The 27,344-nt window shown below is 42.3% G+C and overlaps 1 protein-coding gene across 12 annotated transcripts; it reads right to left on the bottom strand.

Moving 5' to 3' along the window:
- Positions 1–1,171: 1,171 nt before the first annotated feature.
- Positions 1,172–27,344, bottom strand: LOC144248493 (uncharacterized). Of its 12 annotated transcripts, XR_014954152.1 has the most exons (8): positions 26,989–27,343; positions 26,775–26,894; positions 25,138–25,212; positions 24,925–25,025; positions 19,372–19,425; positions 14,869–14,923; positions 8,829–12,833; positions 1,172–7,571 (listed from the first exon to the last, which is right to left on the bottom strand). XR_014954152.1 is itself a non-coding variant. In XM_085576211.1 (6 exons), exons 2-5 carry the CDS (start codon positions 26,885–26,887, stop codon positions 19,385–19,387), a joined length of 330 nt encoding a protein of 109 aa, XP_085432337.1. In that variant the 5' UTR covers positions 26,888–26,894; positions 26,989–27,343; the 3' UTR covers positions 14,555–14,923; positions 19,372–19,384. The 12 variants fall into 12 exon arrangements, 2 of the variants coding, with proteins under 2 accessions (XP_085432337.1, XP_085432336.1); XR_014954153.1 differs by lacking the exon at positions 14,869–14,923 and having other exon boundaries at positions 26,989–27,344; XR_014954161.1 differs by having other exon boundaries at positions 8,829–19,425; positions 24,925–25,016; positions 26,989–27,320.

Here is a 27,344-nt window from a genome sequence, read left to right as displayed (position 1 = left end):
AATTTATTTGCTTTATGTGGCATTGATGGCAGGGTAGAGGACATTTTTGTATAGAATGTGTATTTTAATCATAGTACTAAAATAATACCATGGTAAGAGGGGCTGTGTTTTATTGTTTGTTTCTGAGGTGGTTTGGCATTTTCTTATAGGTTGGGGTTTTTTTTTGTTGGCTCGTGGAGCCATTCTGGCTGTTTTTGATGAAATTGGTGGGACTTTGATGCTTTTTGATTTTGCTTTTTTTTTTTTTTTTTTGTGGTGTAATAGTCTTTTAGAAGAATTTGGATGATTTTAAAAGTATTTTTGTTATACTTTTCATCTAATGTTGCTGGATTATTACAGATGTTTTGGAGCTTTATTTTTTTAAGTTTCATTTGGATGAATTTATGCTGGATGGTAGGACTGTGTTCTTATTTTTGGGGCAGTTGGTTGTAGATGTATTGTATGTTTTTCAAGTGAAGGTAAATCAAGGTTTGTATTTGGTTGTTAGAGGAATAGAGAAAAATGTTTTGGTGATGTTAACAGTGGTGTGTTTTTTTGGGGTTTTTGATTTATAGTAAGTCTGGTACGGTAGTGTTTAATGGTGGAGTTCTTTAAGGTATGATAGTTTATAGTTAATTCTTATTGGTTTTAGATTTGTGTGTAAGTTAGAGGAGGTTATTGAAGGGTAAGCGGGTGTTTTAGATGAGTTTTAGTGTTTCAGTTGATAGGGCATTTTTTGGATGGGAGTTAGAGTATTTTGAGTTGTTTGGTGTCGCTGGTGATGTATTGTTGAGGTGGTAAGGAGTATTTGTTGGGTTTTTTTAAAGAAGGTTTATTGTAGATAGTTTTAGATAGTTGTGGTGGGTTGCTTGATTGTTTTATGTTTTTTAGCCTTTTTGTAGTTATTTGAAATATGTTAGAGTTTTTTGGGTTTATTGAAATACTTGATTTTGAGGAAGTTCCTATTTAGAATGTATGAATTTTTTTGGCTTAAAATAAAAAATTTATATTCTAGTTATAGTGAGGATTATTTTTTTTTCTTTTCTTACTGCTATATTTTGTGATATTTGTGTTAGGTAGTAGTAGGGATAGCTTTACTTTTATACGTTGAAACGAGGGTAGTGCATACTGGTGTTCATAAAGGTTTAATATTTTTATGGTTCTGATGTGTTAGGTTAACGAATTTATAACGTTTACAAGACTTTTTTTTGTTTTTATTTCAATACAGGCAGGGTTTTCTTAGTTTTCAGGATTTGTTTGGCATAGATTTTAGAGGTGTAATTGAGGGGATAGGACAGGGTGTCTCTGTTAATCTATTTGGCAATTTGGATACTGGGTAAATAAAATTAATATTTTGGTAGAATTTTTGCATTTCATTAGTTTATTTATTTATGGATTTGTGTGCCTGCAGCTGTAGTGTCTCTGCTGCAACTCTCAGTATCCATTCATGTTTGTGTGTGTTAGGCAGTCCACTCGTGTACCAGCGAGTCCCCCCTGCAAGCGGCCGCAGAGCCGCTCCTTCGCTCTCCTGGGAATTCGGGGAGCGGCACACGGCTCTGCGACGAAGCCTTGATCTTTGTCACTTGGAGGTGGCACCAGGGAGCCTCAGGAGCGGCCAAGGAGTTGCTGTAAGTGGGGGAACTACTAGTGAGGGGGACCAGGGTCCACTCGAGTTTTGGGAACGCCACCTCACCTCGCCTGCTCTTCAGCCAGGCAGACCCTGCCAGGAGGGCATGGGCGAAGCGTGCGGCCCGAGGAGCCCGGCGTTCTCAGGAGAATAATGGTGAGCAGCAGAATTGCTGGGTTGTGGCTGCTGTGCAGCTGAGATCGTGCAGTGATGTTTGGTGTTCTCGATTGTAGCTGAGCACGGGACCACAGCCGGGTGACCATAGGACATTCCCCGCAGGCGAGGCAGCCTCCATTGCCAGGCGACGTGGATTCTCATCCCCAGATGCCAGAGAGATAAGTGGAGGGCTAAGGCCCACAGTGGGGGTGAAAGCGGGGTGCTGGGAGGGCCTTTTGAATGAGCTTTGGGAGTGGGGATGTGCAAGAAGCATCTCCTAAGGCCATCTAAAGGCAAAAAGTGTCTGTTTTGATCACAGTGCTGAGGTGCTCAGGGCAGAGCAGTTCTGGTGTGTGTCCCGTCACTTGTCTCTGGTGCACTCTGTGTTCTTTGGGTCTCTCGGTCCTTTCTTCTCCTCAAAAGCTCTCTCTCCCTGTCCTGTGTCATGGGTGTCTGCACGTATTTGTCCCACAACTGCTCTGCCCTGCTGCATAGCCTGTAATAGCACAAGTCCTGGGGACTTGGAATTTGTAATTTGCAGGGTGTAGTTGGGCTCTAGATTGTATGAGGAGATTGACATAACATGTTTGGTGCTGTTAAGTTGTCCTGCAGCCATTTGACACTAGTCCTAACTTCCTTTCAGGTGCTGACAACTCCAATCAGTGGCAGAGAGCCCCAGTCCTGGGTGAGGGTGTTGCCATGATCAGGTCAGTCATTGTTTGCACTTGCAGGAGCAGCCTAAATGGTGACCGTGTTACAGCAGTGTTCTTTGCCTTTATTTTTAGAAGGTCCAGGCAGATAGCAGCAGTCAAGGCCCATTGTGCTAGGTGAGCAGTGGACCAAAGCAGTTGTTTTTGCTCAGCTTTTAGTTTTTGGTGGAACTATAAGCATCCACTGTTGTTTGTGTGCTTTAGGGAATCCACTCAGAGTACTCATACCTCTGTCTCCACCTGGCTGATGGACCGGGTTTCATGCACGTGTGGTCTTGCCAGAAGCATTACAGGACCCTGTGACAGAGCCTTCCAATTTTGCATTTCAAGGTCCCCTCCTGGTAACCCACAGGAATGGGCAAGGAGTTGCGGTGAGGCAGGGAAGAGGAGCGAGGGTACCCTCAAGTTGCAGCAATGCCATGTCACCTTGTCTGCCCTTAACCTAGGTGTGCCTTGAGATGACTGTGTCAGAATCCAAGTACGCCTGAGGTGTGTGGCCCAAGACTTCTTGGGAGACGGTGAGTAGAAGAATTGTCAGGTTCTGCCCCATGTGCTGTTAAGGTAGTGCACTGACATTTGGTTTTCTTTCTCTTGGCAGAGCAAGAGATAACAGCCTGGTGACAACTGGAACTTCCCAGACAGGCAGGAGGCCTCATTCTGCACCTGATGGGGATTTGTATCCCCAGATATGTGCAAGATAAGTGGAGGGCTACCACCCACAGAGGGGATGGAAGAGAGGTGCCGGGTTGGGACTCCCCAGGAGGGGTTTTTGAGTCAGTTTTGGAGATGGGGATATCTAAGAAGTGTCTCCTAAGGCCACCTAAAGGGAAAGTGTCTGTTTTGATCACAGTGCTGAGGTGCTCAGGGCAGAGCAGTTCTGGTGTGTGTCCCGCCACTTGTCTCTGGTGCACTCTGTGTTCTTTGGGTCTCTCGGTCCTTTCTTCTCCTCAAAAGCTCTCTCTCCCTGTCCTGTGTCACGGGTGCCTGCACGTATTTGTCCCACAACTGCTCTGTCTTCTGCATAGCCTGTAATAGCACAAGTCCTGGGGACTTGAAATTTGTAATGCAGAGTGTAGTTGGGCTCTAGATTGTATCAGGAGATTGCCTTAATATGTTTTGTGATGCTAATTTGTCCTGCAGCCATTTGACACTAGTCCTAACTTCCTTTCAAGTTGCTGACAACTCCAATCAGTGGCAGAGAGCCCCAGTCTTGTGTGAGGATTTTCCCATGATCAGGTCAGTCATTGTTTGCATTTGCAGGGGCAGCCTAAATGGTGACTGTGTTACAGCAGTGTTCTTTGCCTTTATTTTTAGGAGGTCCAGACAGGTAGCAGCAGTCAAGGCCAAGTGTGCCAGGTGAGCAGTGGACAGAAACAGTTGGTTTTGCTCAGGTCTCAATTTTTGGTGCAATTCTAAGCATTCATTCTTGATTGTGTGCTTTAGGGAATCAACTCGGAGTGTGCATACCTCCGTTACTAACTGGCTGATGGACCAGGTTTCATGCACTTTGGATCTCGCTGGAGGCATTACAGGACCCTGTGATGGAGCCTTCCAATCCTGCATTTCAAGGTCCCATCCTGGTAGCCCTGAGGAATGGCCAAGGTGTTGCAGTGAGTCGGGGAGGAATGAGATTCCACTGGTGTTTCAGCAATGCCATGTCACCTTGTCTGCCCTTAACCCAGGTGTCCCCTGCGATGACGGTGTCAGAATCCAAGCACGCCCAAAGCGTGAGGGCCAAGAACCCGGGCATTCTGAGGAGGATGGTGAGTAGCAGATTTACCAGGTTTTGGCCGATGTGCTGTTCAGATTGTGCACTGATGTTTAGTTTTCTTTCCCTTGGCAGACCAAGAGGTGACAGCTGGAACTTACCAGACAGGGAGACAGCGTTCTTCTGCACCCAACAGGGATTTGCATCCCCAGATATGTGCAAGATAAGTGGAGGGTTATGACCCACAGAGAGGCGTGATAAGCGAGGTGCCAGGTTGGGACTCCCCAGGAGGGGTTTTTCAGTCAGTTTGGAATTGGGGATGTCCAAGAAGTGTCTCCTTAGACCATCTAAAGGTGAAAAGTGTCTGTTTTGATCTTAGTGCTGAGGCATGCAGGGCAGAGCAGTTCTGATGTGTGTCCTGTCACATGTCTCTGGTGTCCTCTGTGTTGTTTGGGTCTCTCGGTCCTTGCAGATATTCTTCTCATCAAGAGCTCTCTCTCCCTGTCCTGTCCCCTGGTTTGTCACATCCTGTCCTGTGTCACGGGTGTCTGCACATATTTTTCCCACAGCTGCTCTGCCCTGCTGCACAGCCTGTAATAGCACAAGTCCTGGGGACTTGGAATTTGTAATTTGCAGGGTGCAGTTGGGCTCTAGATTGTATGAGGAGATTGACATAACATGTTTGGTGCTGTTAAGTTGTCCTGCAGCCTTTTGACACTAGTCCTAACTTCCTTTCAGGTGCTGACAACTCCAATCAGTGGCAGAGAGCCCCAGTCCTGGGTGAGGGTGTTGCCATGATCAGGTCAGTCATTGTTTGCACTTGCAGGAGCAGCCTAAATGGTGACCGTGTTACAGCAGTGTTCTTTGCCTTTATTTTTAGGAGCTCCAGGCAGTTAGCAGCAGTCAAGGCCAAGTGTGCCAGGTGAGCAGTGGACAAAAGCAGTTGTTCTTGCTCAGGTTTCAGGTTTTGGTGCAATTGTAAGCATCCATTGTTGTTTGTGTGCTTTAGGGAATCCACTCAGCGTATGCCAAGCCCTTGTCACCAACAGCTGATGGCCTGGATTTTCTGTGCTTGTGAGCTCTTGGGAAGTATTGCAGGACTCTGTGATGAAGCCTTGAAATTTTGTATTTCAAGATTGCATCAGGGTTGCCTTTGGCAATGGCTGAGGAGTTGCGGTGAGTTGCCGAGGTAGGGAGGGGGAGCCAAGGTCCACTCGTGTTTCAGCAATGCCGAGTCACTTTGTCTCTTCTTAACCCAGGCAGACCCTGCGATGACGGTGGCAGCCTCCGAGCCTGGCCAAAGTGCGTGACCCGAGCATTCTTAGGAGAACGGTGAGTAGCAGGATTGCTGGGTTTTGTCCATTGTGCAGCTAAGATCATGCAGTGATGTTTGGTGTTCTCGATTGTAGCTGAGCACGGGACCACAGCCCGGTGACCATAGGACATTCCCCACAGGCGAGGCAGCCTCCATTGGCACGCGACATGGATTCTCATCCCCAGATGCCAGAGAGATAAGTGGAGGGCTAAGGCCCACAGATGGGGTGAAAGCGGGGTGATGGGAGGGCCTTTAGGATCAGCTTTGGGGGTGGGGATGTGCAAGAAGTGTCTCCTTAGGCCAGCTAAAGGGAAAGTGTCTGTTTTGATCACAGTGCTGAGGTGCTCAGGGCAGAGCAGTTCTGGTGTGTGTCCTGTCACTTGTCTCTGGTGCACTCTGTGTTCTTTGGGTCTCTCGGTCCTTACTTCTCCTCAAAAGCTCTCTCTCCCTGTCCTGTGTCACGGGTGTCTGCACGTATTTGTTCCACAACTGCTCTGCCCTGCTGCATAGCCTGTAATAGCACAAGTCCTGGGGACTTGAAATTTTTAATGCAGGGTGTAGTTGGGCTCTAGATTGTATCAGGAGATTGACGTAACATGTTTGGTGATGCTTAGTTGTCCTCCTTCTGCCAGGCCCTGAAGGACTCCCCCTTCCCCCCCAGATCTTCATTGGGAAATCCCCCTGACCCCTGCGACCCCCCAAAACGATCCCCCAGGGATCCACCTTGAACTCTCTGGGACCCCCTGAATAGTCCCCAGGGATCCCTGAGAATCCCCAGTGGCCCCCAGGACACCCTGGGCCGCCTCCCCAGACCCGCTGGGGCCCCTCCCGGTGTGACAATTGAGAGACCCCCTCAAGCACTCCATGCCCCCCTTCCGGAATCCATCTGGGACCTCCAACCCCCAGAGTGGCACCCCTGGGACCCCCACATCCCTTCCCGCCCTCCCCGAGAACCCTCAGAGCCTTCCCATAGTGGCAATAAAGGCTCAAAGCAGTTACAGAACCACTTCTAATGTGTCCCGTACCTGCACTGGGAACACTGGGAGGGACACTGGGAAAATCAGGAGGGAAGCGGGAACATTGGGTAGCACACTGGGAGGGAACTGGGGCAGCTGGGAGGACTCGGGGACTCCTGGAAGCGATCTGCCATGGAAAAGGAGACAAAGGGAGCTGATGTCATCCCAGAGCCACAGGATATTCCATACTGAGACCCCGGGGCCACCCAGGACCACGGCAAGGGCAGCCAGGCCAAGAGCCAGGGGCAGCTTTGGTGTGGGAGGCATCTGGCATCCCATTCGGAATTTCAGGAGGCCCAGTGGTGGGCACAGGGCCATGAGCACAAACAGCGGTCCTTTTACCTGGGAAAGAAAACTCGCCAGTCCAGGTTCCTGATGTCAGTTTGTAGGGCTCCCTTGGGACTCTCAGGGCAGCACAAGTTTGAGGCGGGGACAGCTTTGGTCTGGGATACGTTCTTTGATATTTGGATTTTGTGAAGTCAGGGGCCAGCTGAGGGCCAGGGGCACCTGGGCACATACTCTGGCCCTTTTCCATGGGAAAGAAAACTCACCAGTCCTGGTTCCTGATGTCAATTTGCAAGTTGTACTTGGGATCTTCAAGGCAACTCCTCATCGACATGAGGGCAGCTTGGGTCCACAACACCTCCTTCTTCATTCAGATTTTCAGGGGGTGGCCCTTCTTTCGGGGCCCCTGGCTCTTGGACTCTGTTGCTGGCCCTATTCTCTGTGAAACACGGCTCACCCTCTACACTTCCTGATGTTGGTTTCGAGGAGGTGCTTGTCTCTTCCAGGGCAGGCAGAACTCTTGCTGGCAGCAGTTTTGCTCCAGGATTAATCCTGTGCCATTCAGAACGAAAAGATGTTGAAAGTCACTTGGGGCCACAGACCTCGTGACCTGACCTCTGCCCTTTTTCCCTGTAAAACCAACCTCACCCTCCCTGTGTGTTGATGTCTGTTCACTCAAGGCGTGCTGCTCTCCAAGGGCTGCGGGAGTTTCTGGTGTCGGCAGGTGTGGTCTGTGAGAAATCATTCGCTGTTTGCAATTTTGGAAGCGCAATTCCTGTTTGGCCAGGGGAAAGACTGTTAATTATCTTTGAAATGAAAATCTGGCACCCCATTGTTTAAGGGTCTGGCAAGGGGCTGTGTAGGGGAGGGAACACCCCACAGGACCTTTCTTCACCTCATCCCTCACTCCTAGGTGTAGCAGCTCCCTGCGTGAGCAGCTGCTTTCAGTGCAGCTACCTGGGCACACCTGCCAGGAGCTATGGTCGGAACATCCAGCAGGGACCAGGGAGCAGCCGGACCCACCCAGGCACGGAGCATCCCTTGGAGAAAATGCCAAGGGAAGAGCCCTCTTGCCAAGGGGCAGCACCTGAGCAGGCCGGGCAGCATGTGGGGTTCCACGGGAGAGCTTTCAACTTTCCCCTTTTATTATGTCAGTCCTCCCCTAGAACCCCCAGACCTTCCACAGCACTCCCAGAAAAAAGAGGGGTTATGGAGAGAAAAGGGGTTTCAAGTATGGGAAAAAGCTTCCTTTTCCGTCATTTCTTGCGTTCAAATAATGAGGAAACGCACTTCCCCTGCAATTTTAATGGTCTCATTTGAAAGAGTCCCTGCCTTTTCTATGCTGTTAGGGGTGCTAATTGACAGGGAATCCCCATATTCCATTTTTTTCCAGTTTAAATAGAGGGGGAAAACCTTGACAGTGTCGTTTATGGGTTTGAATTAAGAGTAACCATTTTTGTTGTCCTAAGGCTTAAATTGAGGGGGAAGCCCAGCTATCTCTCTTTCTTAAGGGTTTGGATTGAGGGGAAAATCCCTCTGTCTTCATCACTGGAGAGATTTAAAGTGAGGAAAGCCTCTCTTTTCCCAGTATTCAAGGGATTAAATGAAAGGGCAGAAGCCATTTATTTGCCACGGTATCCATTTCAGTGGAGGTAAATTCCCCATTTCCTCATTTTAAGGGATTCACTTGAAGGAGGCTCTTTTAAAATGATTTTTCAGCATTTAAAACTACCTTTCAGGGCACTTCTTTCTGTGCCCTAGGACTAAGTACCTCAGAGAAAGGCAAGCCTAGCACATACTTAACCTTTATGCTGCCCAGGAGCCTATTATTTTTCTTATTTATAATGTAGTTAGTCCTAATTAGTAACCCCAAGAAGAAGACTTAGACTGTTCATATAATTAGTATTTTTCTCCACCCTTAGTCTCATGTTGAGCACTACTTAGTAGTCACTGAGGAATAATTATGTAAGTTAACAGCAAATTACCCAACTTATCTAGATATGCTGCCTAAAAACAAAGTTTTATTTCTTACCAGTTTTTTTGCCCTTTCGCTCCAAGTAGTTGTAGAAAAAAGAGCTGTCATTTCCCTGAAGAGTTTCCTTCTATATCCAGCCCTTTATTCCCCTTGAATTCAAGCCAGAGGAGCCGAACAGCTGCAGCTGCTCTGAGGGCTTTTCTACTCGGTGGGGTTTGCCCCTTCCCTTTTCCTGGGTGCCACGGGAATGAGCGGCGGGCCCAATCAGGGTATATTAACCCCAGCCTTTGCCAAGGGGCTTCATTCCCTCAGCCATTTCACACTAGTCCTAACTTCCTTTCAGATGCAGACAGTTCAAATCTGTGGCAGAGAGCCCCAGTCCTGGGTGAGGGTGCTGCCATGATCAGGTCAGTCATTGTTTGCATTTGCAGGGGAAGCCTAAAGGGTGACCGTGTTAGAGCAGTGTTCTTTGCCTTTATTTTTAGGAGGTCCAGGCAGATAGCAGCAGTCAAGGCCCTGTGTGCCAGGTGAGCAGTGGACAGAAGGAGTTGTTCTTGCTCAGGTTTCAGGTTTTGGTGCAATTGTAAGCATCCACTCTTGGTTACTTTGTTTTATTTTAGGCAGTCATTTTGCAAGATGTCTCTGGTCCGGATGTCTGGATGTCCAAGGCCAGGTGGGTGCAAGCGTAAGGTCTGGGTGGGTGTGCTTTTCAGGGCAGGGGGATGTTGTTTTCACAGTATCTCAGTGTGGGTTGTTTTGCTTTGTTTTTTTGCAGGTGCTGTCGCTGCCCTAGCTGTGTGAAGGAACAGAGGCGAGCGGGTGAGTTGGCATTTTGGCACAGTGACTCACAGGTGACCCTTATGCAGCAGCATGCTAAGTGTGTACCCTTTTGTTTTTCAGGTATCCTCCAGGCAGCTTGTGGAGTCAAATTAAGACTTCAGGTGAGCCGGGGCAGCGGTGTGTCAGAGTTTCGGGGATTCCTCTTTTCGTGGGCACTAGTTGCATTTTCTGTTTTGTCTTAGGTACCCTGAGGAGGAGCGTAGCTGAAGTTTGGAAACGGCAGCACCGAAGCTGATGCAGAGAACGTCTCGCTGTCCACATCCAACTGACATTGGATTCCATCCGGTTGTCTTGCAAAAGCCAAGTGCTGGGGCCAGTAGGTGGGAGATGGGGGGAAAACCTTTACTATCACAGGAGGCTATTTGATGTTAGCTTGGAGAATAGGCCCATAGTGGGACGGGCCCCTCGGGAGCAAAGGGAGAGGGTTTCTCCTCAGCCCCCCCAGAGTCTTCGCCGGGCAGGGCAGTTCCGATCCCTCTCTGGTTCTCGTGACGTTCGCATCGGCGGCCTTCTTTGACTCTTGACGTTGTCGTGGATCTTTTCACCATAGGAGCCCGCCTTCATGTCTGGAGCTATAGCTACAGTCACCCTGTAGTCATTTCTTCCTTCTCTAGGCCTACTGAGCTTCTTAGGCTTCCTCTTAAGTGCTTTGGCACTAACATCTTGAAAGGAGTTGCATGTCATCATCAAGTGCTACTGCCCTAGGGCTTTCTTTTCTTTGGCATCATCAGCCCATGGCTCATCTTGGGCTAGGAATCTTGGGTCCGTAAGGTGAAATTGCCAGGCAGTTTCCACTTGTGTCCGTGTCACGTTGTCTGTGTCCGTGTCACGTTGTCTGTGTCATAGGCCTTTGTTACATCTCCATGCTTTAGCAACATCATTTTGTGCCGTATTGGCCATATTTTGCTCACGTACCTTCCCGGATATCAATTATTCTGGCATTTTTACATATTTACTTTTTGGGTCCGGACGATGTACACGAGATGTTCTCATCCGTCTTCATTCTCAGTTTTGGTAGCCCTTCTCATGGACTTCCGTACGGAGCTTATTAGCCCCTCATCACCTGACCACAGTAGTTCCGTAGCATCTGCCTTCTCAAAGGATATAGGGCTCAAAAATTAGTCTTCTGGAGAATTATATCAAGTCCTCACTTATCTTGTATCTCTGTCAGCTTACGTTGTATGCACTTATGATGCACCTACCTGTGTCTGCTTCTATTGTATGTGCGTATGTTGCGCCTACCTATGTTAGCTTATATTGTTTTTGCTTACACTGTATGTACCTACGTTGGCTTATGTTGTTTGTGCTTATACTGTACGTACCTACGTTGGCTTATGTTGTTTGTGCTTATACTGTATGTACCTATGTTGGCTTATGTTGTTTGTGCTTATACTGTACGTACCTACGTTGGCTTATGTTGTTTGCACCTCTGTTGTGGCAATTATGATCGGAGCTGCCTTGCCCGGGCACGTAGTCACGCTCAGGTAGAGCAGTTATAAAGCTTTGCCGTTCATCTGTTCTCTACGGGGTTTGGGGTACAACACTGATGGGCCCAGAGTTGGTATAGCTCCTAGCTCTCAGATAGTCAGTCACTGACCGCCTCCCCTTGTCTCGTAGGTCCCCGGGTCCCTACAGAATTTCCTGGAATCTACCATTTGACATGGAGGTCCTGCGGCCAGAAGAAGCGTTTAAGCATATTCTTCAGTGCAGCGTTTCACGTAAGGGTGGCAGCCAGCGTGTCAGCAGAAGAATGTGTGAGAGTGTGACTGTCTGTGTCTGTCTGTGAGAGTTTGTGTGTGCTTGTGTCTGCAGCTGTGTGTGTGTGTGGAGCAGATACAACCTTGTGTGTATGGCCTTTGCCTTTCAGGGGGGGTTTTCATCAGGCAGGAGGATTTTTTGGGAGTCTCTGGAGCGAGTTGCCGTGAATGTGAGTTTGTGCGTAACGCGAAGGGGGCGTGCACGTCGGCGGAGCGTTTTGCGCCGTTTTTGTTCCGGGTGCGTCATAACAATAAAAGCGTTGTGGACTTTTCTGAAATGGAGACACGGTTATATTGTGTCAATATGTATTTGGCTTGTAGTACATTATATTGTTCTGTCTTTGCAGTTGTTCCTGTCTTTTGATGTATTTTGCTGTATGTAAATTGGACTTGTACTTGTGTGCCTAGGTATGATGTATTCTTTGTTGTATTTGTCTCTGTACTTGCATTTGTATGCATTGTTTCCCTGTGTATTGCTGAAGTTTAAGGGAATAAAGATTAATCAGCCCTAATAATGATGCCTCTTACCCTCTGCCCTGCCCACCATTCATCTCCTGTCTTTCTTTGGTGTGGTTGAGTCCTATCATTTTCACCCTTTTTCTCCCTTTGCCTCTTACTTTCCTCTTTAGTCTATTCCTCACTTTATCCTTCCATGTGTAACTCTTTGTCTCTGGCTGTGTTTTCCTTTGTTTCCATTTCTAACACATCTCTATGTTTCTCTAACCCTATTTCCTTCTCACCCTATTTTCTTCCATTCCTCTACATGTATTTCCCCATGTCTCTTTGTCTGTCTCTTTCAATCTAGGTTTCACTATGTTTTCTTCTTTTTTTTTTCTTTGTCAGCCTTTGTCTTTCTAACACTTGCTATCATTGTCTTTGTCTCTGACCCTTTTTCCTTTTCTGTCCAACTTTAACTTTTTTGTCTAACTCTCTATTTCTTTCTCTCTTGAACCCTACCTTGTGTTCAGTCTCTCCATTTGTTTTCCTGTAGGTTTTCAGCTCTATTTCTTCTTTTTCTTGTCTCTCTATTTGCTTTTCTCTTTCATTTCAAGTGCTTCCTTTTCTGTTTGTCTTTCACTCTTTTTCTCTTTACCCCACCTTTCTTTCCTCTTTCTCTGCCTTTCTCTTTCTAATCTGACTTTTTTGGTTTTTCTTTTTATCTCTGACTCTTATTTTTCTTGCTCTGTTTTCTTCTTACTCTCTCCTCTTCATTTTTTTCTTCTCACTCTCTCCTCTTTCTTCTCACTCTCTCCTCTTTCTTCTCACTCTCTCCTCTTTCTTCTCACTCTCTCCTCTTTCTTCTCACTCTCTCCTCTTTCTTCTCACTCTCTCCTCTTTCTTCTCACTCTCTCCTCTTTCTTCTTCTTCTTCCTCCCTTCTCTTTTTCTTCCTCTTACTCTCTCCTCCTCTCTCCTCTTCTTCTTCCTCTTAGGCTAAATACTTGTATCAGACATTTTAAACAGGTCTTTTATACAGAAGTGAATACATTAAAAGAGAAAGGAAAAGAAAATAACTGGTAATATATTTCAAAAGTCAAACCAGTATTTAATTTCTGCATCAAGTATTGCAATCAAAGACACCTAAAAGATTCACCTTTCCATAAAATCAAGGTTTTAGTTTTTGAGATGGTGGTTTACTTATTTAGGTGGTTGTTTTTTGTCCTTCCAACAGCTTGTATTTTTAACTGTTCAGTCCATCAGCAGACAGACACCCTGTCCATCTTAACATAGGCTAAGATGGCCATAAAAATAGTGCAGGTGATGACATTGGTTAGCAACCTTTTCTTCTTCATCATCATCATCTCACATTAACAAAGAGAGACGAAAGGCACAAGGAATTCAAATTATTAGCTTTGAGAACTGAAATAAAAATCTTTCCACAATTAGCCTACATATAGTGGCATTAGAAATACCACTTTAAGTTCTGAAAGTACTGGAAGGAATTTATACCCAAAGGATCCTAATTCTTTGGTAAGTCAAAGCTGCCATTTGTACCTGTGAACAGTATCACTTGGAGAAAATGCAACACTTAGGAAGAGTTTTAATTGTTTTTTTCATTACTTGACTCTGTCATTTTTTTCTGAAGTTTTTACAGCTTCTTGCATTCAAATGAAGGAAGATTAAGGCTGGATGGTTAAGGTTGTAATGCAGCATTTCAAAGTAATATTAGTGAAGATGTACTAGAAACTGCATTGCTTAGAAACCTATTATTTCAATAATCCTTTCTCAGAACTTCACAAAGGTCCTTTTATTGTGTCTCTGATAAATAAAATGTGATTTCTATTTAGAAAGAATTAAGGTAGTGAAGACTAACTAGAGAAGAACATGCAACCTTATAGATACTGAGGCAAAAAATAAAGCAAAATGGTTAGTTGCTGGTTCCAACTGGTATTTTTAAGTCTGTACGGCTAAGCATCTCTATCTTATATTTGTGATCTTTCTGCAATTTTGTATTTATGGGGTTTATGCCTGTTCAGAGTAATTAGTGTTGTTTACATTAGAACAAATACTGAAATACAAAAAATGAAAAGTTATTGGCAAATGGGATACAGAGTAGCAAATCTGGAAATTAGACGCTGCTGATATTTATCTGTAATGAAATTTGGCATAGGACCAGCAATAGCCAGAAGTAGGTAGAATATCCTGTGATACAGCATCTGAAATTCATCAAAACCCCCCTCCAAATTACCTTCAGTATTGTAAAAGTTTCCATTCTTTTTATTATTTGTACTTTATTAGAGGCATCTTGTTAGTACTACTTTTTCTTAGCCTTATCCGGAGATGCTTTCTTATGTCTGACTCCTGAAAGCCTCTGTGCAGAACCAGAGTTCTGCAGAGCTTTTTCCCCTGTATTCCTTCCCTTTTCTGTCTTCCCAAAAGCTTTTGGGATTTTGGCTTTTACACCATAATTTACTTAATTGCCTTTTCGTGTCAGATAATTCTTATGCATATAACATCTCATTTTTAACTACCTGCTTGGTATTGCTACAACATCAAAGAATTTATAAAATTATTCTTTGTTCTCTTATTAGATTTTTTGCTTTGTCCTTACAGAATCTTCTCTGATAAATAGAAGTGGTAGTGCTTTTTATTTACCGCCTTAATTTCCTGCAGTAAAAAAACACTCTATGTTCATTAATCATTCAACGACAAAGGATATTCTGTATTGGAGCCAAAATTGTATACATTTCTAAGCAACTACAGCATTTTGCTTTATTTTCTTAAATCTGTTTCAGAGCTTTGATCAAATTGCACTCTCCAATTGTTTTCCAAAGGGTGTAATAAGAGAAAAAAAATAACCATTTTTATAACGAAATTTCAAGCAAATAAAATCCTTAAAGGAAATTTGATTCTGTAAATGAGGACTAGGAAGAGGAAGGTCATAAGAAAGTTACATCATCGGAGTTTAATCATCCCCTTAGCACACTGATCTAAAACAGGAAAAGCGTATGAAAAACTGCAGAGGTGTCTTCTGAGAAGGTATATGCACATTTCACATACTTCTTGTTCTGTATCTTTCTTCTAAACAGTGATTAAAGCAGCTCCCAGTACAGATCTGTAACAAATTCATGAGCAAATCTGATAAAACCTGTCTTTGAGTAAACTGTGAACCTAACCTGACAACTAAGATAAATAGTTTGTCAGTTGATCTAACCACACCATTCTTTTCTCCTGTATCTGGTTTCTTTTCTTCAGAATTAACCCAGTACTTTCTCCCCCATCGTGCTTTACAAACAACCTCCCTATCTGCTTTTTGTGCCCTATGAAGCCAAGAGGAGCAGTGATGCACAGGAACACTGAAACTCCAATGTCTGGTCAACTAAATCTGGATGATGCTCTTTAGGAGCAGCAGAATGATTTTTCTAACTGCAAAAACTGTTATAATACCACTTATTTAAACTTGATTTCCTGTTCACTTGTGAATTGATTATTTGACCTTAAATTGTTATGTTTTTTTTGACCATAAAGCCAGTTCTGATTTGCTGAGTTGATGCAGTAGAAAATACTTATATTTACATTGTTCAGCTGTTCGCAGGTAAAGTTGCATGATTCAATAGCCACTAGACATGCTGAGTTCTGACTGGCGTGTTAAAATTTTTCTAATATGTGGGAACTCAAAATGTCTCTCAGACATTTTTAGAGGTTCCAGGCCTTGGTCAGAGGCATTCTAGACCCTGGCAGACAGCTGAAAAACAGCTGTGATTTTGAGTTTGAGCCATGGAATGAATTGCCAACTTTGGAGGTGGAACAAGCAATCACAAAAGGTTAGATAGTATAGTAAAAGTAGTTACAAAGTAGAGGGGAAATTTTTTTAGTATTGTACAGGGGGGTTTTCACTTTGTAGGTGGGCGTCAGAAGTTCTAAGATGGAGGAAAGTGGGCTGATCCTGTTCTTCCTCCTTCTTTTTCCTTACCTCCATGTTCTTGGTGATGTTGGCACTGACAGATCGGTTTAGAGTAGAAAAACACTTGGCAACTAGGTAGTAGGTATTGGGGAATAATTGTAAACACGTTATACGTAATATATCTTATAAAAGATAGCAGCAGCCCTGGGCGGAGAGGGAGACGAAGAAGGCAGCAGATCGAGAGGATGTCAGGGGGTGTGTGTGCCTCTACCCAGGCCGCTGATCAAACAGCCGCAGTCCAAGAACATAATCTGTTAGATAACTAGCGATAAACTGCCTTGAGACCGAACAGCTAAAGCCTGCGGAGTTTTTCTTTGGAAGCACGGGTTGGAGGAGGAATTTCACCACCACATGAGACCCCAGAGCAAGGCCGGGGTTCTCACAGTAATAAAGATGCACCCTTTGTTTATCCACCTTTGTCATTTATACATCCAGCTGTGAAGCTCTCCAGCTTTGCAGTGCTGTTTACTAGGACAATTGAATACCATAACTTCCCAAATTTTGTGTACGTGACCAATCAATATGCAGATTTTATAGCCATAATTTCACACACAGATAATTTGTTAATCGGGCTGCACGCTAAGCTGAGGAAAGCAACACAGCAAATAGTTTTTGCTTTTTTGATAGTTTCTGCCATGTCGAGCTCCCATTCTGTCCATTGGTAATGATTGTACCTCTCATGGGAGGAAATCTGACGGACAAACATACAAAACAATCCACTATTTGGCATAGAGGGAACTAACAACAATAACAGAAGTTTAATATTTTGCTTTCTTTGTCACCTAAGGGTGTGAAAGGTATTCTAGTTCATTGAGTTTATATTCTGCCGCTGATCTTTAGCTGAGGGACACAAAGATATATGTGTTATGCGTGTTTGCATATTTATGTGTTTATATATGCATGTAGATATAGACATATAAAAACACATAAATACACACAGGTGGGGGTGTATGTATATGTATGTATTTATATATATATATGCCTGAGGTCATATGTGTGTGGGATTCAGTTTGTGTTCTGTTAAACCCAGCCCTCTGTGTGTGTGTGTTTGCACCTCGTCCACAGGAGCTGGTTACAGTGCTGGCTATTGAACTGTTGTTGTTTTCAAGCTGTAATTTATTTGCTAATGATATACAATGTTTCACAGTGATAAGGAGTCAATAATGAATATGTTATGCTTTAACATCATAAAGACATCCTTAGGAAAAAGTCCCTGTCTTTCTCCAACAGTGATCCATATGGTGTGCTACTAAAAGGAGAAGATCTCTGAGTGAACAAATGTGAAATAATACAGACTTAATCTTTATTGCTCTTTTCCTATCAAGATAGCCTTTGTTGTCTGGCCTATGAAGACACTGCAAGACTACTCACTCATACAGCATTGTTTTATTGTTCACTTTTATTTTCTCTAAAGCAGACCGGGGTTGTTTTTTTCTTTTTCCTTTGCATATGTCTTAAGAAGTTGACCTTTAGCTTTACTAATGCAATTAATAGTTTTTGCTTCCTATCTCCTATAAATGATGTTGGTGAAATAGGTCACCTGATTTCATGTTCTAGTAGGTACAGTCAGAGAAAATTCTGGATATGTAAATTATCATATTTAATTAGCATTATTTCTATCCTCTTTATTACACATTTTGCAATACTATTGATTGTTGGACCTAGAGTATCTTTTGTCCTCAAGCCACACACCTAGAAGTCACCTAAATCTTCATTTTTTCTGAGGATAATTCAGCTTGGAATAATTTTTTTAAATCTAGATTAAGAGTAAATAATTTAAATGGAAGTTTTGACAGGACCACACGTATAAGGTTTTGAAGTATTTCAAGACTACGAAAAATTGCTACCCTGTCATCTGACTTTTTAGTCTTTATCTAAGACATAAACCACATGTTTGTTTGATGTTTGATTTTTTGTCATAAAAGGAGTAGGTGCTTTATCAATAGACTTTATTTTAATCAATACTGCCTCGATTATTCCCTACATGAATCCAATTTTTATTTCTACTGTCTAGAGTGGGAAAATATGAGAAAGAGTTCCCCACATCAAATCCATCTGCATCATCTCAGAGGCTGCCTTCAGTAGCTTAAACATGACTAAACCCCTCCCACTGTTACACTGGAAAGAGTCTTGATGACTCAAAACTTTAAAAAAACCTTGTCGTTTTCACTCCATTTAAATGTGTCACTTTTAATAGCAAAACAAGTAGAGAAATTCCAATGTGAACTCATTTTAGAGCAATGACCAAGTATTATGAATATTTGACTGTATTTAATCTTTCAGCTCCTTTTCTTATTGCATCCTTAACCCTACTCCTGAAGGGACTTGGATTTAAATACAGTAGAATTTCCAGTGTTGAGCAAATCTCTGGTTTCATACCTGAAGATCTCCTTAGTTCAAAAATCCACTTTGTAATTAATTTTATTTATGCTGTGCAACTCTGCTTTCCCAGATATTAAAAAGCATATTGGCAAAGAATATGACATTATTTCTTGAATAAAATGACAGGAAGTAATGCAGCAAGATTTTCTGCCTTGAGAGTCACCTGACTTCTCCATTCAGTGACTTTATATTCCTATTCAGGGATTATTATACCTAAGAGATCCAGAGTATAGCCAAGAGAATAGTAATAGAGAAGTTCTAACTGTAATGCTGATTTTCTACTGTTTGTTACTATTTCCTCACCCATAAAAGGCACTTGTAATTAATTTTCTGTTCCCTAGGACCACCTGTAGAAGTAAACTTCACTATTGGTGATGAGATTTAAACACGAAGAAAAAAAGCTGGGTAAGTATGAAGTTGTTAAACTCGCTGTCACGAGACTGTATTGTTGAAGACTGTTACAGGGATGATGGGAGTCTGGGATAAGTTTAGCTATGAAAACTTAGTTCCATTTCATCAAGGAGGCTTAAAAGAAGACCCAAATTGGGTTGTTTTTTTTTGCTGTTGTTGTTGGGTTTTTTTTGTTGTTTTTTTTTTTTTTAAACTGAATATTTTTGGAAAAAATATGAAGTAGTTATCTCTGACATTTCTATTGACAGGTGGCCAAGACATGTCTGGGGAATCGTAATGATTCAACATCTCGTTTGGAAGCAGCAGAAACAGAGACAAGCTTTCAGGTATTCTCTTCCAGAGTAATTTTTGGGGTTTTACTAAAAGGTCTCATGAGATTCAGTTACTTAAAGTAGACTTACACATTCTTCACCAAGTTCTGTCTCAAAAGAGAAGACTACTTAATTCAGACTTTGACTGTGTCTGATTGTAATTGATCTGTTCAAAATTATTTCTGGCTGGTAACAATTTGCAAACTATTAAATATTTGGAAAGCTGGTAGTCAAATTACTTAATTTGACAGTGTCATGTGTATAGCCCTGGAAGCAGGAGTAAGGAGAGTTTTCCAAAATAATTGAATATTAAATACCTATGTGGTTGTTTATATATATATATATAATATGCAGTGATATGAAGCTGTATGTAGCATCAGACTTGTATGGTTTTGCACTTAGAGATCAGGACCCTTTTCTAGGGACAATTCCAATTTTAACAGACTTTTTTATTTCTGTTTATGTATATATGTATTCTATACACCATATTTTTACCTTTACAGAAGTTTCACAGCCCTCCATGGACTAAACCTGAAGATGAAAAATCACCTGAAGAAAAAGAGAAAAAATACAAAGAATCAGTTAGTACACCAGAATAAAAACTCTAAATGCTACTAACCTACATTGAAAAATGCCAATCACTTCCATTTTCATGTTCTGCTAGCACAAAGGCATGAAATGTCCCAGGTTTCTAAAGCATGCATTTTTCACTATTTTATGAATGTCTGTAAATTAGTCTATAACAGACCAGTTAGTACCTTCCAGCAATAATCCAAAATTGATGTTTGAAGAAGTGCTTTGTAATGCAGTCCAGTTTTTGAACTCTTGTTCTACCTTATCAGTAATTGTATACTATAAATTACCCATTTCGTAAACAACAGTCATTCTCAAGTATATTTCTCACTGTTTTATTTCATGTAATTTTGTGGCAGATTAGTTCTAATATTAAGAGGCAGTCAATGTGGAGGGGGGAAGATATCTGTGTAACCATATTTGAAGTACAATCCTTAAGTGCAACTGCAAAAAGACAACTGTGTGTGTGGGGGGTCCATGTATGCTTACCTTTTAGTAATTCCATCTCAAATCTAATTACTTACACAATAAAATATGCTTATTTTCTTCTTTCTTTCCTCAGTGCTATCTTAACTAGTTCATTTTTGAACACTGAAAAGCTGACAGAATTGGATTTTAAGGGATGGAGATGGAGAGAATCATTACTTTAAGGATTCAAGCAAAAAAAATGTGCAGGTGGTACTGAGTTACAGTGTCATAGCTTGGATGGCAGCCGTGGGAAGTCGGTTTCATCCCTTGTGTTTGTGCTGATCTCGACGGGATGGAATACACTTCCAAGGGGAAAGCCCTGTTTGGTCCACTACAGTTGGCCTTTGATCCCTCCATCGGGGAGGACTGATTGGAATCAGCTCTGTCACTCATGGATTCTTTCAGTTTCTCCTTAGTCACACTATGACAAGAAAGCAGAAAAGAAAGGGAGAAGAGAGAATGTTTTTCTTTTTTGGGTGCATGTCATTATTGGTCTAATTTAAGAATTCATATGCCATATCTTTTTGAGATGCACATCTTTCAGGAATGGTTGGAATAGTAAACTGCCTGATGCAATGCTATCTATCCCTAGCAAGAATTGTCTTAAGCATTTGTAACTTGTAAACTTCCACCTTGGTCTTAATGCACACCTCAGCACATTTTCAACTAGATTTGAAGTAGTTATAATAATTTACTTTGTCTTGCTTTGTATCAGTTTAAAAGCAAATAGACAAATCTTTAACTTAGTGATGCTCTGTCTTCAGTTTTAGCATTTAAGACTTTACCTCTCCTTCAACAGTCTCCTTCAATACCTCCTTGTCCTTGCTGGTGTGAAAAATGCATATTTTATGATTGGCTTTTCGCAAAGGCTATAATGAATATTCTATGTGTAATGTTAGAACGTTATGCTGTGTTAATTCACTTAAGTAGTGTGTTAAATACAGTTTTAGGTTCTAACCTAATGTTAAAATAGAGACTATGTATGTGGGGAAGTTTTTTTTTAGGAATGAGATACTTACTTCAAAGAACACCTAAATCTTCCAAAGCAGAGGAATTTATGGCTTTTATCAGAAGAAGTTAATTTCTTCAGGCCTTACTCAGACTCAAAGATGCCAGGGGATTAAAGGAAACAATTAACATACAACAAACAGAGTTTCTTGTTTAAAATAGAATGCATTCGTAACCATAAAAGATATATAAATATGCAACAAGTATATTAGTTTAAGGGTGATTCCTTTATTCACAAGTCATGCTTTTCGTAACTTAATGTCCGAGAACATCCGGACGTCCGTAATTCTTTACTTTTTTTATTGTCTTGTAATTGTCCTAACTCTAAACTTTAGTACTCTAGTGATATTATTATTTTTATAACCATTTTATTATTATTAAACTTTTAAACTTTTAAAAACCAAGTGATTAGCGTTTTTCACACTGGTATGAGTAATCTTTCACCCTGACATTTTGTATGTGCTCCTCTACTCAAAGATAGATAGTTGCAGTTTCTCTGCCTTTTTTAAAACTAAAAAACCTCATGAGCTGACCAAATGATGACAAAGTACAGCTTAAGACTATCCATGTTAAGAGCCAAAAGACACGAAATCGTGGCTATGAAATTAATCAGGTAAGAGATATGTGGCTCTTTGCATTTGATCCTAAATCTTGCTGAAGACAGTCTGCTTTCTTTCAAAATTTTCAGTGGGCAAGACACTTGTGGTTTTGTCATATCTACAGCTGGCATTAATTTCTAGTGATGCTAAAAGCAGCATTTCTTTGCATGTGACAGACCTTAACTGAGAAGGTCACTGGAACTCTGTTTCAGTCACCTGTCAAGAAAGGATCTGCACTGCGCAGTGGTTGAAGCCCTCCAGCAGGACGAAAGCCAACGAGCACAATGCTTCCTGTAGCTTTAGAAAGAAGCCTTTGTCAGCAGGATCCCCTTCATCAGGCAGCCTGGAGTAGATACTATCCACAGGGCTCCTTGGCTGCCTTGGTCACGGGTTCTTGCCTACAGGCTTTGGACTTGCTCGTGGCTGTTCTTCAAACACGGCTCCTCACGTGGAATCCACTTCTTGGTGCAGAGGGCAATCCCTCCATCTCCCCTTCCTCCCCTGTATCTTCTGACCAGGCTGGAGCTCTCAGTAGTGACACTGCAGTCATGGGATTCAGCCCACCACATCCCAGAGATGCAAAAGGCCGTAACTTTCCTGCAGCACAGCGGCTTCCAGCTCCTCCTGTTTCTTGCCCGTGCTGCAGGTGTTGATGGAAGGCGCCTCAGCCTGCCTGTCAGCCGTGTCACCTTCCCAGAGGAACACCCCTTTTCTTCCTTTCTCACAATTTTCTGGTGTTTTCCCGCCAGCTTTTATTCCCTTGGCTTTCCTGACAAAGCCAACCCTAGACTTGCCTTGGCCTCTTACCACTCCCTGGCACTTCACTGCCTTGCATGCCCATCTCCCGCCTTGGATAAATGAGGTTTTTGTTTTAAATTGGTAACTATTTTTATATTAAGAGTTAATAATGTAAGGGCTTTTTAATTATATGGATTATTTGTAATGTTTTTTATTGGTATATTAAGTAAGTAGGTAAAAAATGGATTTTTTTGAGAAGTGCTAGATAAATACAAAGTATTTAAACTTGAAACTTTAGTGAAAGTTACTTAAATGTTTGTTTTAGGTTGGTTAATTGGTAAAGTGATATAATTAAAAGTAAATAAAGTAAATAGAGTAGAAGTATAATATTTGATAGAATTTTATACTTTGAAAGTTATTAAATAAGATTTTTATAATATTGATTTTTATATTTATAAAGAAACCTAAAGTTTATATATTTTGGTGGGTGCAGTACAAGACGTCAGGTGTAAGTTGCAATTCTTGCATAATCTACATTTGTATTTACATAGTGTAATTTATCTGTGTATTTACATTGGTGTTTTGTGGAGTGGTGAGTGTGTTTTTTGTGTGATCTGGTTTTATGTTCCTTATTGAAATTTACTTGGGTTTTTGTACTTGTTGAGCTATAAGTAAACTTTATGTTTTGATATAAGAAATAAGTATTGTTAAGTTTTGTTTTATAAAATTGTATAGACTTGCAAGATAATGGTATAAGTTGTTATAATTTTTCAGTTATAAGCATGAAGAAATATAAGAATAAAATAATGTATGTAGTAAAGAAGAAATTGATAATAATTAGGAATTACTTAGATAATATCTATAATTAGTAACATAGGTGAAATTATATCATTAGTAAGTATTAAAAGATGGTACATTATTTTAGAGTTTTTAACAATTGATAAATGTTAAATTAGTAGTAAGTTAAATAATTATGTGTGGATAATGATTTTTTAAGTTTAAAATAATAAGTTTATTTGTTATATTGATAAAGTTAAATTGTTAAGTTAAAATTATTTGAATTTTATTTTTGACGTAGAAAATATTTGGGTTTCCTGTTAATTATTTTATTTAGGTAGATATAGGGTTAGGTTATAGTTTAAATTTTAATTGGTGTATGTTACTTAATATATTTTTATATAATGTTTTTAAAAATAGTAGTTAAGAGTAAAAATGTTAGGATTAAAGATGAATCACATTATTTAATAATTGGATTTTTTAGAAGTGTTTTTAGAATATATTTGAATATAGTAAACTTTTTTTTAAAGATTTGAAAGTGGTTATGGACAGGATTGTGAGTTTGGATTTGGATATTGAGAGTGTGAAGGTGGAGGAAATGTATGAGAGAGCGATTACTTAGTGTGAAACTTAGAAAAAGAAATTAATGTTGTAGTTGAGTTTTATATTGAAGTGATTTTGTAATAATAACTGAGGAAAGTGATCAGATTAACAGTTTGGAGGAGGTTTTTAATGAAATATATTTTTTTTAGTCTTGAAAAATATTTAAAACTATGAGATAAATTTAGGTTAAATTATAGAGTTAGTGTAGAGATTAGTTAGAGAGTTAACTTGTTTTAAGAGCTGTAAAAGTAGAGAAAATAAAAGTAGGAATTAGAAATTTTATGTAAGAGTAGAGATTGTAATGAAGAACAGAATTTTTGATGAAATTGATGATACAATACACTGTATTTTTTTTACTTCTGAATAGGTGTTTGGTAGTGTTTTCTTTTAGTTGTTTTAATTTGAGTTGTTTTATTTTTTTTAAGAATATTAACCATATACTGTATAGTTTAGAGAAGTGATTTTTAATAAAACTTAGGATAGGTTATATTAAATAACATTTAAATTTAGATTGAATGAATTTTGATAGTAAGGAATAATAAACTTAATTTTAATAGATAAAAAGAAACTTAATGTATTTATTTAAATGTATTGACATTTAATTTTGTTTGATTTTATTAACACTTAACATATTGAATGTTGTTATTTATAAATATTGAAGGTATTTTAAGTCTTTTGGTTTTGGAGACATTTTAGCTTGTTGAGTTAAGATTATTACTTATATCTTTACAGGGTGGTTTTATTTATTGGGAAATATGTTTCTCAGTAATAGATTTTTATTTATGTTACATTTTAAATGGTACTAATTTGTGTAGTGGGTTTTGTTAAATGTAGGATATTGATTAGATTGTTTTATATTTTTTGTGGGCTTGGACAAATATTTATCTATACAGTTAGGCTTTTCTATATTTGAAGTAAGTTTTGATGGGGTTTTTTTTTAAGAGTTATTGATTTAGAATTTTAAGAATATTTGGTGTTTGGAATAAATAAAATCGGGGGTTTTTTGGATACGGTCGAGCTGTATTTTTAGTGTTAGCAAGGACTAGTTTTGGTACGTTATTTTGATTTTTTTGTTTGCTTACGGGGAGGGTCTCCTGTTAGATGTGGAAGCCTGAGACTGGCACAAGGACTTTTTATCTAATGCTTGATGAGTCTGTTTTATGGGGAGGAGGTGTTATTTTAAGTTTTATAAAATACACTGAGAATTAGTTAAAATCATGGAAGAAACATTATGGTAATTAAAGGGTGCTACGTTTGAAGAGCTATAAATCTTTTTAAATACCTGCTTGATGTAAGGTGAGCTTAATCTCCTTTTTCTGCCCCAGAAAGCATCGGGCACGTCCACATCGATGGCACCACCTCTGCCTACTGCTCCTGCTCCACCTGACCAAAAGCAAGAGCAAAAGTTGGTTGGGCTTTAAGAACTTGCAATAACTTTGAAGCAAAATAAATCCCATTTTCCCCTGTGTTTTTTCCTTTCAGGTGCTGCACTCACCTCTGCGGACACGCACCGAGCTCTCGCTGCAGGAACCCGTCAGGCCTCAGTGGCTGTGAGTTCATGTTCTTCTCCCTGGGGAAGAGGAGAAGAATGTGATTAAATAAGTAAATAAATAAATAAATAAATAAATAAATAAATAATTGCTGAGGAATTGCAGAAATGTTTTCTGGAGCCTTTCCCCTTCGGTGCCCCTGTGCTGTGTGGGACACGGGCAGAGGAGCCTCGGGCTGGAAAGGGGCAGGAGAAAGGCAAAGGGACCCCCCGGTGTCCCCAGGGCACCGTGGGGACAGAACGGACACTGCGCGGGCACGGGGAGGCGAGGAGTGACAGTCTGGGCCAAAATCCCAGCTCACCCCAGGGAAATTAGTGAGGGACATTTTGGAGGGGAAAGCTGAGGTCACGAGTTCACCCAGCCCGGCCACGTTGTGTTTGCACAAAGAGGCACCAGAGGTGAAGGTCAATCCTGAGCCAACCCTGCTCAACCTCTAAGTCCCAGAATAAATCCTACAAGCTGCCCACTGAGGGACTAAAAATACATAAAAGAGAACCAAGAGCATTCCGAGAGCAAACCAGAAGGTTCCTGGGAATCCCGTTGCAGTGTTGTCACAGCCTTTTTGACAGAGCTGTAAGATTTTTATTTCAATGCTGCGTTTCTCTCCTGGGATCATTCACTCCGTGGGCTGTGGGGATTTTTCGGGTTTGAACTCCCTCACGGTGGCCCTGACACTGCTCAGAAGCTGGAGGAAGAGCAGAGCCAGTGCTCCTGGCAGGGGCAGGGAGTTTTCCCCCAGAGCAGATCCAGCAGCTGCCCTCCAGCCCGGCCAGGAGGGATCTGCTTTGGCTCCTGCAGGGACAGAACGTGTTCAGGTGCTCCAGGTGACATTCCAGCAGCCTCATCTCCCATCCCTGTTCCTGCCCCTCCTGCTCTCAGCTCCTGCCCCACCAGCTGTGCCAAGGGAATTTGTCCCACCAGCAGCAGGGGAAGGACAAGAGCTCCCACCCTGGCACTTGGATTGTCCCGCTGGGGGATGCTGCCTGCTGGGATTTAGATCATTCCATACATTTGGCTGCTGAAATTTCCCAGCCCAGGGGCTTTAGCACAAAGATTGTTCTTTGTATGGTGCCTGGATTTGGGGTTCAGTATCAGCTTTGCTAGTTCAGATGAATTATACCCACAGCCCCAGGTTCCCTGCTGAATTCCTGCTGGAATAACCTGACAGTGCCTCGTGGAGATTGGAAATTCCCATGCAGAGCTGCCACTTTAGCACCAGCTGTGTCAGGAACCAGCAGAGGTTCCAGGGAAGCTCAGTGGGATCAGGACAAGGACAGGTCTCTATTCCACAGAACTTGCTATTTAAAACCCTCATCCCCCAGCCCCAGGGATGTGTCTGGGGTCACTTGACAGAGTTCCCTGGAATTCAACTGATTTCACTCCCCGGAGCTCAGGCTCCAGTTGATGTTTTAAAGCAGGACAAGGCAGTGGCTGGATGAGCTCCCGGCCTGTGCTGAGGCAGAACATCTCTCCTGCAGAAGCTCAGCTCCTTTCAGAGCCTCGGCAGTGGCCTCTGCATGTCCTTTCCCCTCAGGAAAGGGATGCACATCCCTGCCTGCAGCACATCTCCAGTGGGACCCACCTGTGAGAGTTTTCCATCCCTTCTGCACCTCCAGCTGGCTCCCTGGAAATCTCCAAACGTAATTGCACTCCAACCTCTGATTTCAAGGCATCTCCAAGGCTCTTGCTTGGCATTTAGTACCTATGAAGGAAGATTGCCTTGGCTCAAATGCTGCTGGTGAATGATAGGCTCCGGCTGGAAAAGAGGGAGGAGATTTGGGGTGGCTGGAACATACCTGGCAGCTGTGTGGGAGGTCAGAAACAGGGATTGCCGTCAGAGCCCCTCTGCAAACGGCCCGTGCCTCCATTCCCAGGTAATGCCAGCCGTTCCCTGGGGTCCCTGTGGGCTGTCGGTGGCGTCTGTCCGGGCTGAAGCATCCCTGCGTGCCTGTGGGGAGCAGCCCCTGGCCGAGGAGCCGCGGGCAGCCCTTCAGCCGTGTCCGCGCCAGCGCTGTCCCGTGCGCCGGTGCCCGTGCCGGGACGTGCGCTCGGCACGCTACGAGCCACGGGCAGGGCACGGCAGCTCCCGCCCCGCAGAGCCAAGGACAGGAGGTGCTCTCTGCCCTTCGGAGCTCCGGCTCCTCCAGCCGCG

The sequence above is a fragment of the Lonchura striata genome, chromosome 3 (assembly GCF_050655825.1).
Source record: "Lonchura striata isolate lonStrDom1 chromosome 3, ASM5065582v1, whole genome shotgun sequence".
NCBI lineage: Eukaryota > Metazoa > Chordata > Aves > Passeriformes > Estrildidae > Lonchura > Lonchura striata.
This window is presented reverse-complemented; position numbering and strand designations above follow the sequence as displayed.